Genomic DNA, 12,573 nt, shown 5'->3' with positions numbered 1-12,573 from the left:
CTCTCCTTCTCTCTCCTCCCTCACGGCTCAGCCTATCCATCTCTCCTTCTCTCTCCTCCCTCACGGCTCAGCCTATCCATCTCTCCTCCTCTCTCCCCCATCACGGCTCAGCCTATCCATCTCTCCTTCTCTCCCCCTCACGGCTCAGCCTATCCATCTCTCCTTCTCTCCCCCTCACGGCTCAGCCTATCCATCTCTCCTTCTCTCTCCCTCATCACGGCTCAGCCTATCCATCTCTCCTTCTCTCTTCCTCATCACGGCTCAGCCTATCCATCTCTCCTTCTCTCTCCCACCATCACGGCTCGGCTGTTGCCCAGTTTCTGGGTCAGTCTCTGCCTCTCTACCTGTGTCCTTTGCACCTGGCACTCCATAATGTGTTCCGGCGGGAGCCTAACTACCCGTGGGGATAGCAAAGGGGGCAGCCAGTGCCAGGGACAAATTTGTCTTTCTGTCTGACAGCATCTCTTCTAGGTTATAAATGAAGGTTTAAACTGTTGACCTGATTCCAAGTACCCGACCTGGACCGACCACACTGCATCCCTCACTGTATATATCTTACAGACACCTACTATATATACTGACAAATGAGAGCCTCCGTGTACTGCCAGGCATATCTGCAGCTAACGCACAGCAAAGGTACATGTTCCTTTCCCTTAGAGAAGAATTGGGGTATTTGTCAGTGAAACTGGGGTCTCAAGTATTTTCCATGTTTGATGGACAAAGGCGTAGTTTGTATTACATGTATAATCAACATGGTCTGTCTGTAAAAACACTGCTATAGGTTCCTTGTGTGTGTATATACAGTGTATTTTGATTTGTTTTGGTTACTACATGAATCCATATGTGTTATTTAATAGTTTTTAGGTCTTCACTATTATTCTACAATGTAGAAAATAGTTTTAAAAAATAAAGAAAAACCCTGCAACGAGTAGGTGTGTCCAAACGTTTGACTGGTACTGTATATACACTACCATTCAAAAGTTTGGGGTCACTTAGAAATGTCCTTGTTTTTGAAAGAACATTTTAAAAAATTGTCTATTAAAATGACATCAAGTTGATCATAAGTACAGTGTAGACATTGTTAATGTTGTAAACGATTATTGTAGCTGGAAACGGCAGATTTTTAATGGAATATCTACATTGGCGTACAGAGGCCCGTTATCAGCAACCATCACTCCTGTGTTCCAATAGCACGTTGTGTTAGCTAATCCAAGTTTATCATTTTAAAAGGCTCATTGAGCATTAGAAAACTCTTTTGCAATTATGTTAGCATAGCTGAAAACTTGTTCTGATTAAAGAACAATAAAACTGGCATTCTTTAGATTAGTTGAGTATCTGGAGCATCAGCATTTGTGGGTCCGATTACAGGCTCAAAATGGCTAGAAACAAAGACCTTTCTTCTGAAACTCACAACATTAACAATGTCTACACTGTATTTCTGATCAATTTGATGTTATTTTAATGGACAAAAAATTTGATTTTCTTTCAAAAACAAGGATATTTCTAAGTGACCCCACACTTTTGAACGGTAGTGTATATATATATATATATATATATATATATATATATATATATATATATATATATATATATATATATATATATATATTTTTTTCACCTTTATTTAACCAGGTAGGCAAGTTGAGAACAAGTTCTCATTTACAATTGCGACCTGGCCAAGATAAAGCAAAGCAGTTCGACAGATACAACGACACAGAGTTACACATGGAGTAAAACAAACATACAGTCAATAATACAGTATAAACAAGTATATATACAATGTGAGCAAATGAGGTGAGAAGGGAGGTAAAGGCAAAAAAAGCCATGGTGGCAAAGTAAATACAATATAGCAAGTAAAACACTGGAATGGTAGTTTTGCAATGGAAGAATGTGCAAAGTAGAAATAAAAATAATGGGGTGCAAAGGAGCAAAATAAATAAATAAATAAAATACAGTTGGGAAAGAGGTAGTTGTTTGGGCTAAATTATAGGTGGGCTATGTACAGGTGCAGTAATCTGTGAGCTGCTCTGACAGTTGGTGCTTAAAGCTAGTGAGGGAGATAAGTGTTTCCAGTTTCAGAGATTTTTGTAGTTCGTTCCAGTCATTGGCAGCAGAGAACTGGAAGGAGAGGCGGCCAAAGAAAGAATTTATTTTTTATTTTTTTATTTTATTTCACCTTTATTTAACCAGGTAGGCTAGTTGAGAACAGGTTCTCATTTGCAACTGCGACCTGGACAAGATAAAGCATAGCAGTGTGAACAGACAACACAGAGTTACACATGGAGTAAACAATTAACAAGTCAATAACACAGTAGAGAAAAAAGGGGAGTCTATATACAATGTGTGCAAAAGGCATGAGGAGGTAGGCAAATAATTACAATATTGCAGATTAACACTGGAGTGATAAATGATCAGATGGTCATGTACAGGTAGAGATATTGGTGTGCAAAAGAGCAGAAAAGTAAATAAATAAAAACTGTGGGGATGAGGTAGGTGAAAATGGGTGGGCTATTTACCAATAGATTATGTACAGCTGCAGCGATCGGTTAGCTGCTCAGATAGCTGATGTTTGAAGTTGGTGAGGGAGATAATAGTCTCCAACTTCAGCGATTTTTGCAATTCGTTCCAGTCACAGGCAGCAGAGTACTGGAACGAAAGGCGGCCGAATGAGGTGTTGGCTTTAGGGATGATCAATGAGATACACCTGCTGGAGCGCGTGCTACGGATGGGTGTTGCCATCGTGACCAGTGAGCTGAGATAAGGCGGAGCTTTGCCTAGCATGGCCTTGTAGATGACCTGGAGCCAGTGGGTCTGGCGACGAATATGTAGCGAGGGCCAGCCGACTAGAGCATACAAGTCGCAGTGGTGGGTAGTATATGGGGCTTTGGTGACAAAACGGATTGCACTGTGATAGACTGCATCCAATTTGTTGAGTAGGGTATTGGAGGCTATTTTGTAAATGACATCGCCAAAGTCGAGGATTGGTAGGATGGTCAGTTTTACAAGGGTATGTTTGGCAGCATGAGTGAAGGATGCTTTGTTGCGAAATAGGAAGCCAATTCTAGATTTAACTTTGGATTGGAGATGTTTGATATGGGTCTGGAAGGAGAGTTTACAGTCTAACCAGACACCTAAGTATTTGTAGTTGTCCACGTATTCTAAGTCAGAGCCGTCCAGAGTAGTGATGTTGGACAGGCGGGTAGGTGCAGGTAGCGATCGGTTGAAGAGCATGCATTTAGTTTTACTTGTATTTAAGAGCAATTGGAGGCCACGGAAGGAGAGTTGTATGGCATTGAAGCTTGCCTGGAGGGTTGTTAACACAGTGTCCAAAGAAGGGCCAGAAGTATACAGAATGGTGTCGTCTGCGTAGAGGTGGATCAGAGACTCACCAGCAGCAAGAGCGACCTCATTGATGTATACAGAGAAGAGACTCGGTCCAAGAATTTAACCCTGTGGCACCCCCATAGAGACTGCCAGAGGTCCGGACAGCAGACCCCCCCGATTTGACACACTAAACTCTATCAGAGAAGTAGTTGGTGAACCAGGCGAGGCAATCATTTGAGAAACCAAGGCTGTCGAGTCTGCCGATGAGGATGTGGTGATTGACAGAGTCGAAAGCCTTGGCCAGATCAATGAATACGGCTGCACAGTAATGTTTCTTATCGATGGCGGTTAAGATATCGTTTAGGACCTTGAGCGTGGCTGAGGTGCACCCATGACCAGCTCTGAAACCAGATTGCATAGCAGAGAAGGTATGGTGAGATTCGAAATGGTCGGTAATCTGTTTGTTGACTTGGCTTTCGAAGACCTTAGAAAGGCATGGTAGGATAGATATAGGTCTGTAGCAGTTTGGGTCAAGAGTGTCCCCCCCTTTGAAGAGGGGGATGACCGCAGCTGCTTTCCAATCTTTGGGAATCTCAGATGACACGAAAGAGAGGTTGAACAGGCTAGTAATAGGGGTGGCAACAATTTCGGCAGATAATTTTAGAAAGAAAGGGTCCAGATTGTCTAGCCCGGCTGATTTGTAGGGGTCCAGATTTTGCAGCTCTTTCAGAACATCAGCTGAACGGATTTGGGAGAAGGAGAAATGGGGAAGGCTTGGGCGAGTTGCTGTTGGGGGTGCAGTGCTGTTGACCGGGGTAGGAGTAGCCAGGTGGAAAGCATGGCCAGCCGTAGAAAAATGCTTATTGAAATTCTCAATTATGGTGGATTTATCAGTGGTGACAGTGTTTCCTATCTTCAGTGCAGTGGGCAGCTGGGAGGAGGTGTTCTTATTCTCCATGGACTTTTCTGGGACACTGTACTTTTTTGAGTTAGTGTTGCAGGAAGCAAATTTCTGCTTGAAAAAGCTAGCCTTGGCTTTTCTAACTGCCTGTGTATAATGGTTTCTAGCTTCCCTGAACAGCTGCATATCACGGGGATGTTCGATGCTAATGCAGAACGCCATAGGATGTTTTTGTGTTGGTTAAGGGCAGTCAGGTCTGGGGAGAACCAAGGGCTATATCTGTTCCTGGTTCTAAATTTCTTGAATGGGGCATGTTTATTTAAGATTGTTAGGAAGGCATTTTTTTTAAATATCCAGGCATCCTCTACTGACGGGATGAGATCAATATCCTTCCAGGATACCCCGGCCAGGTCGATTAGAAATGCCTGCTCGCTGAAGTGTTTCACAGTGATGAGTGGAGGTCGTTTGACCGCTGACCCATTACGGATTCAGGCAATGAGGCAGTGATCGCTGAGATCTTGGTTGAAGACAGCAGAGGTGTATTTAGAGGGCAAGTTGGTTAGGATGATATCTATGAGGGTGCCCATGTTTAAGGCTTTGGGGAGGTACCTGGTAGGTTCATTGATAATTTGTGTGAGATTGAGGGCATCAAGTTTAGATTGTAGGATGGCTGGGGTGTTAAGCATGTTCCAGTTTAGGTCGCCTAGCAGCACGAGCTCTGAAGATAGATGGGGGGCAATCAGTTCACATATGGTGTCCAGAGCACAGCTGGGGGCAGAGGGTGGTCTATAGCAGGCGGCAACGGTGAGAGACTTGTTTTTAGAGAGGTGGATTTTTAAAAGTAGTTCAAATTGTTTGGGTACAGACCTGGATAGTAGGACAGAACTCTGCAGGCTATCTTTGCAGTAGATTGCAACACCGCCCCCTTTGGCAGTTCTATCTTGTCTGAAAATGTTGTAGTTTGGAATTAAAATTTCAGAATTTTTGGTGGTCTTCCTAAGCCAGGATTCAGACACAGCTAGAACATCCGGGTTGGCAGAGTGTGCTAAAGCAGTGAATAGAACAAACTTAAGGAGGAGGCTTCTAATGTTAACATGCATGAAACCAAGGCTATTACGGTTACAGAAGTCGTCAAAAGAGAGCACCTGGGGAGTAGGAGTGGAGCTAGGCACTGCAGGGCCTGGATTCACCTCTACATCGCCAGAGGAACATAGGAGGAGTAGAATAAGGGTGCGGCTAAAAGCAATAAGAATTGGTCGTCTAGAACAGAGAGTAAAAGGAGGTTTCTGGGGGCGATAAAATAGCATCAAGGTATAATGTACAGACAAAGGTATGGTAGGATGTGAATACAGTGGAGGTAAACCTAGGTATTGAGTGATGAAGAGAGAGATATTGTCTCTAGAAACATCATTGAAACCAGGAGATGTCATTGCATGTGTGGGTGGTGGAACTAATAGGTTGGATAAGGTATAGTGAGCAGGACTAGAGGCTCTACAGTGAAATAAGCCAATAAACACTAACCAGAACAGCAATGGACAAGGCATATTGACATTAAGGAGAGGCATGCTTAGTCGACTGATCAAAAGGGTCCGGTGAGTGGAGAGGTTGGTTGGGGGTCACGGCGATTTAGACAGCTAGCCAGGCCATCGGTAGCAAGCTAGCATAGGATGGAGGTCTGTTATTAGCCACCTCTTGCGTTCCGTCAGTAGATTAGTGGGTTTCCGTGTGGTAGAGGGGATTAATCCAAATCACACAACAACAACAAAAATAAAAACATTATATATAGTTATAGAGGCCCAAGAAGAAAACATAATAATAATAAAAATAAATAAATAAATTGTCCGATTGTCTATTCAGATAGCAGCCAATAAGACGGCTAACGGTTAGCAGGCCGCAGGCAGTAAAACGGGTCCGGATAGGTGACTGCAGCCCAGGAGTGATTGATGGAACTCAGGAGTGATTGACGGAGCTGGCTAGCTCCGGAATAATTGATGTTTGCTCCGGAATCGACGAAAGCCGATAGTCACATGGATAGCAGCTAGCTAGCTGTGAGATCCAGGTATGAATGTCCAGAGAGCGGTTGAAATCCAGGGACATGGAGAGAAAAATTGGTCCGGTATGTTCCGTTCCGAGCCACGCTGCGCCGTACAAAACTGGCGATAGATTTTCGAGCTAAAGGATAGCTGATGACCACAAACCGTGGTTAGCTGAATACTAACGATTTGCCAGTAAAGAAGCGAACTAGCTTCTGAACTAGCTTCTGATTAGCTTCTGGGCTAGCTTCTGGTTAGCTTCTGGCTAGTTTCTGGCTAGCTTCTTGGAGTTTCTGGCTAGCTTCTTGGAGGATTACAGATTTGAGGTAAATAATACTTTTTTATAAATACGTCTGAACTGCTATGCCATCTTGGATGGCATACACATGTCACCCTAAACACCACAGAAGTTATCTCTTGAGGACTAGGTATGGTTAATGATGCATTACATTTGCCACACAGCTCAGTTTCTCAGACCCTATCGTTATCCATCTAGAGACTACATCCTCTAGTAGATGTGTGGCTCTCAGCACCTGCTACCACAGTCTTGTGTTAAACAGCTACGCCGGTCGGCACCAGAGCCGTTAATTGAATGTAATGACTCACGTCCCTGCAGAGCAAACAACAATGGAAACACCCCTCTCCCTCCTCAACCACTTGGTTTAGTCCCAGCCGCTCTCTCTCAGCTAACCAATTCCAATTAACTTAATACTTCAAATAAATTCCTCTGTAAACCAAGCATGACCTTGTCTGTCCCCGCTCCCCCCTCTCACCTACTGGAATACCATGCTAGAGGGATTGGTGGGATGATGTGGGGAAATGACCACAGCATGTGTGTCAGGCTTTGCGGTTTAAGAAAAAAACAGGGGGACATTCCAAAATGGCAGTCTTTCAAATTGGGACCGAATTGTCTCCAAGTGATTGAATGAGAGTGTGGTTTTGTGCAGGTGTGGTTATATGATGTGGCTTACATATGAAAAAAAATACAAATATTGAGATTTGGGTGGGAAAATGCCTTCCTGTGTCTTTTTATTTTGGGATTCATACTAAGTGTCCGCTGTATCCTTTGGTGTTTCCAGTGCAAGTTCCTGGCCCCGCCCCCAACCTGCAGGCTGTGTCGACCACACCCACCTCCGTCACCCTCAGCTGGGACACGCCCCTCACTGGTAACGGAGACGTCCTCACCTACAAGGTCTACTATATGGAGAAGGGTCTGGACCTGGAACAGGTAAGACCCAGTGTGATGGGTGGGGGAGTTAGATGGCCCTATATGTTGAAATAGTGATCCATCATATTCTATGAGAGAGATTAGTCTTGTGATGAAATAACAACAAGACTGCAAACAAGCAAAACAGAACAGCGAAATGAACCGTTGCTTTTCCCGGCTTAGCATCAGCACCATATAGCCCATTGAAGTGTCCCAGCTCGGTCACAGCCCAGTAGACTGCCTTTAAACTCCTGTTCCCCTGAAGTTCCAAAGCCTCTGCTCTATTCCCAGTCTATCAGATAGCTGGCAGCACCACCCTCCCCATTCCCCAGTCTCCCAGCAGGCCACAGTGCAGCGCACCGCAGCACAGCCTCCTGAGTCATCCAGCCCAACCAGCCAGGCGTTAAAGAGCCTTTAATATGATAATGGATGAAATGTCAGCCAGCACAACGAGTAATGATGCTGTTGCTGCTGCCGTCCCTCGCTCCCTAGAGGAGAGAGAGAGAGATTCTGACAGGAAGAGAAGAGGCTTATCTGACTATCTCTTTATCTGAAAAGAGAGGAACAAAGGTTGAATCCAGAGAACAGGGTAGCTAACGGGGTGTTGGAGTGGATGAATTATTGAGGCAGGGACGGGGAAGGCTTCAGGAAGTGGCATGTCTACAGGGAGGAAGCTGTCACAATGGCGCGCCTGACTTCAGTTGAACAGTTAGGCACTGTGGTTTTACTACCCAGGGACAAAGATTAGGGCAGTACCCAAATAGAAGGGGATTTTTTAAATAAGTAGCTAGTTTTCCATCCAATTGACAACAGATTTTTATGCAAAAAAAAATACAAAATCTGCATCAAAACAATATGCGCATTTTCCCACCAGATAACTGATTCCATCAAATTGACTTGTTGCGGATAAAAGGCTATGCGTGATGACGTAGTGCCCATAAAATTACTTTTGCGGTTAAACTCCCATGTACAGAAGAAGAAAAAAAGTGAAGTGTTTCTATCGCATTTCCAACAACTGATAGTTTTGTCACACAAAATGTATATAGTGAATGTGCCAACTCTGGTCGTGGCATGTGCACTATAGACAACAGATCGCAGATACAATGTGTGTTTAGCCTACATTTGTGGCCAAAAGTTTTGAGAATGACAAATATTAATTTCCACAAAGTTTGCTGCTTCAGTGTCTAGATATTTTTGTTAGATGTTACTATGGATACTGAAGTATAATTACAAGCATTTCATACGTGTCAAAGGCTTTTATTGACAATTACATGAAGTTGATGCAAGAGTCAATATTTGAGGTGTTGACCCTTCTTTTTCAAGACCTCTGCAATCCGCCCTGGCATGCTGTCAATTAACTTCTGGGCTACATCCTGACTGATGGCAGCCCATTCTTGCATAATCAATGCTTTGAGTTTGTCAGAATTTGTGGGTTTTTGTTTGTCCACCCGCCTCTTTAGGATTGACCACAAGTTCTCAATGGGATTAAGGTCTGGGCAGTTTCATGGCCATTGACCCAAAATATCGATGTTTTGTTCCCCGAACCACTTAGTTATCACTTTTGCCTTATGGCAAGGTGCTCCATCATGCTGGAAAGGGCATTGTTTGTCACCAAACTGTTGCTGGATGGTTGGGAGAAGTTGCTCTCTGAGGATGTGTTGGTACCATTCTTTATTCATGGCTGTGTTCTTAGTCAAAACTGTGAGTGAGCCCACTCCCTTTGCTGAGAAGCAACCCCACACACGAATGGTCTCAGGATGCTTTACTGTTGGCATGACACAGGACTGATGGTAGCGCTCACCTTGTCTTCTCCGGACAAGCTTTTTTCCGGATGCCGCAAACAATTGGAAAGGGGATTCATCAGAGAAAATTACTTTACCCCAGTCTGTCCCTGATGTTTTTTCTGAAGAGAAGTGGCTTCTTTGCTGCCCTTCTTGACACCAGGCCATTCTCCAAAAGTCTTCGCCTCACTGTGCGTGCAGATGCACTCGCACCGGCCTGCTGCAATTCCTGAGCAAGGTCTGTACTGGTGGTGCCCCGATCCCGCAGCTGAATCAACTTTAGGAGACGGTCCTGGCGCTTGCTGGACTTTCTTTGGCGCCCTGAAGCCTTCTTTACAACAATTGAACCACTCTCCTTGAAGTTCTTGATGACCTGATAAATGGTGGATTTAGGTGCAATCTTACTGGCAGCAATATCCTTGCCTGTGAAGCCCCTTTTGTGCAAAGCAATGATGACTGCATGTGTTTCCTTGCAGGTAACCATGGTTGACAGAGGAAGAACAATGATTCCACGCACCACCCTCCTTTTAAAGCTTCCAGTCTGTTATTCAAACTCAATCAGCGTGACAGAGTGATCTCCAGCCTTGTCCTCATCAACACTCACACCGGTGTTAACGAGAGGATCACTGACATGTCAGCTGGTCCTTTTGTGGCAGGGCTGAAATGCAGTGGAAATGTTTTGGGGGGATTTAGTTCATTGTCATGACAGAGGGACTTTGCAATTAATTGCTATTCATCTGGTCACTCTTCATGACATTCTGGAATATATGCAAATTGCCATCATACAAACTGAGGCAGCAGACTTTGACAAATATACATTTTCACATTCTCAAAACTTTTGGCCACGACTGTACATAAGATTATTATTGACAAAAAGAGCAAGATTATTTTTATCATCATGTCATCAGAATAAGACCCTTGATATTTATTGTAAAGGAGCATCAAGCTCGTCACTGGGCACTTTCACCACCCTGTGAAGTTCATCATAAAAGAAAAGATTAAGAACAGACAGAGGCAGAGTTCCTCTGTCCAGTGTCTGTGTTCTTTTGCCCATTTTAGTATTTTCTTTTTATTGGCCAGTCTGAGATATGGATTTTTCTTTACAACTCTGCCTAGGAGGCCAGCATCCCGGAGTCGCCTCCTCACTGTTGATGTTGAGACTGGTGTTTTGCGGATACTATTTCATGAAGCTGCCAGTTGAGGACTTGTGAGGAGTCTGTTTCTCAAACTAGAGACACTAATGTACTTGTCCTCTTGCTCAGTTGTGCACCGGTGCCTCCCACTCTTTCTATTCTGGTTAGAGCCAGTTTGCCCTGTTCTGTGAAGGGAGTAGTACACAGCGTTGTATGAGATCTTCAGTTTCTTGGCAATTTCTCACATGGAATAGCCTTCATTTCTCACATGGAATAGCCTTCATTTCTCACATGGAATAGCCTTCATTTCTCACATGGAATAGCCTTCATTTCTCACATGGAATAGCCTTCATTTCTCAGAACAAAAATAGACTGACGAGTTTTAGAAGCAAGTCCTTTGTTTCTGGACATTTTGAGCCTGTACTCGAACCCACAAATGCTGGTGGTCCAGATACTCAACTAGTCTAAAGATGGACAGTTTTATTGCTTCTTTAATCAGTACAAGTTTTCAGCTGCGCTAACATAATTTCAAATGATCAATTAGCCTTTTAAAATGATAAACTTGGATTAGCTAACTCAACCTGCCATTGGAACACAGAAGTTTCTGATAATGGACCTCTGTACACCTATGTAGATATTCCATTAAAAATCAGCCGTTTCCAGCTACAATAGTCATTTACAACATTAACAATGTCTACACTAGGGATGCACGATATATCAGTGAACATATCGTAATCAGCCAATATTCGTAAAAAATGCCAATATCAGTATCGGCCGATGTCTAGTTTAACGCCTGATGTACAAAACTGATGTCAAAGCTGACGTGCATACCTATATAATGAATGTACATGACGTAATGGCGCCACGTAAAATGTTGCGCTCTAAGTTCAACACAGCATTCCTAACCTAACCCACAATGTCTGCTGTGTGGATCGAGCAGTCAACAAGTCATTTGAAAAAGTAAAAACATTTCAGTGAGACAACTCAAAGGGGAAATCCATTAAAGCCAAGATAATGGGATTCATTGCCCTTGACAATCAAACGTTCTCTGGGTGATGTTGGCTTTCGCCGACTGGTCGAACACCGGTACAAACTACCAAGTGCGCTATTTTTCAGATGTTGCCCTACCGCAGTTACACTGTAATAGCGTCACTATTAGCTTCACGACATGCATACTATGGAAAGCCGTTTGGGTCTTTTTTGCGTATCAAAAAAGATACAGTAGCACTGTCAAAGCTGTACTAAAAAGTCAGCAAACATCTGCCATGAACGATGTGTTTACCATACCGCCTTAGTAATAAAGCATCATTTGTTCGACCAACTTCTGGGGTAGCTAGCTTTAGCTTGGTACCTAGCTAGCACCAATACAACCAGCCTAAAAACTGCAGTCATTTTCATTATTCTTAGCAATGATTCCTTGTTAGTAAGTATTAGCTAGGTTCCCACTTGTTGTTCGCCTATTGAAATTGAACTTAAGTTCATGAAAATAAATAGCTAGCCAGCTACTTAACCCTGTTTCCCAAAGCTAAAGTTATAAGCAGCCAGCTAGCTTCATCTGGCTAGTGAGGCTCGACCTGACCAGGTTATGTGTTGTGAAGCTAGCCACAATAAGGATTAGGCACAATAGTGGAATTTGCGGTTTGCCTTCAAAATAAAAGTATGCCATTGACAGTGATGCAAATTAATACAAATTGTAGAATTATGCCATACTTTTATTTTGAAGGATAATCGCAAAGTCCATTATTGTGGCTAATCCTTATTGTGGCTAGCTTCACATGATGGGTCCGACCACCATTAATGAAATAAGAACTCTCTTATGAATTAGGGTTATTTAGATGTTAGCTAGCTAACTATAGCTACTGAAAAGATTGTCATGTTATTTATTATTTATTATTAAACGACTGAACAAATGAACAACAAAACAGCACAGCAAGTAAGTGAAAGAAATAGGTTTTGATTATGTTTTACTGGTAATGGGACATGCATAAATGCCAACAAAATAACTTTGTGGGTTGTGTGTGTGTAACCTTTATTTAACTAGGCAAGTCAGTTAAGAACAAATTCTTATTTACAATGACGGCCCGGACAATGCTGGGCCAATTGTGCGCTGCCCGATAGGACTCCCAATCACGGCCCGATGTGATACACCCTGGATTCGAACCAGGGACTGTAGTGACGCCTCTTGCACTGAGAT

The 12,573-nt window shown here is 43.3% G+C and overlaps 1 protein-coding gene across 1 annotated transcript in view; it reads left to right on the top strand.

Moving 5' to 3' along the window:
* Positions 1-12,573, top strand: part of neo1a (neogenin 1a) — a 145,800-nt gene that overhangs the window by 47,089 nt on the left and 86,138 nt on the right. The window contains exon 7 of the mRNA XM_065011183.1: positions 7,338-7,486. Within this exon, the coding sequence (XP_064867255.1) occupies positions 7,338-7,486 (149 nt within the window). The remainder of the gene's footprint in view (positions 1-7,337; positions 7,487-12,573) is intronic.

The sequence above is a fragment of the Oncorhynchus nerka genome, linkage group LG27 (assembly GCF_034236695.1).
Source record: "Oncorhynchus nerka isolate Pitt River linkage group LG27, Oner_Uvic_2.0, whole genome shotgun sequence".
NCBI classification, from domain to species: Eukaryota; Metazoa; Chordata; class Actinopteri; order Salmoniformes; family Salmonidae; genus Oncorhynchus; species Oncorhynchus nerka.
This window is presented reverse-complemented; position numbering and strand designations above follow the sequence as displayed.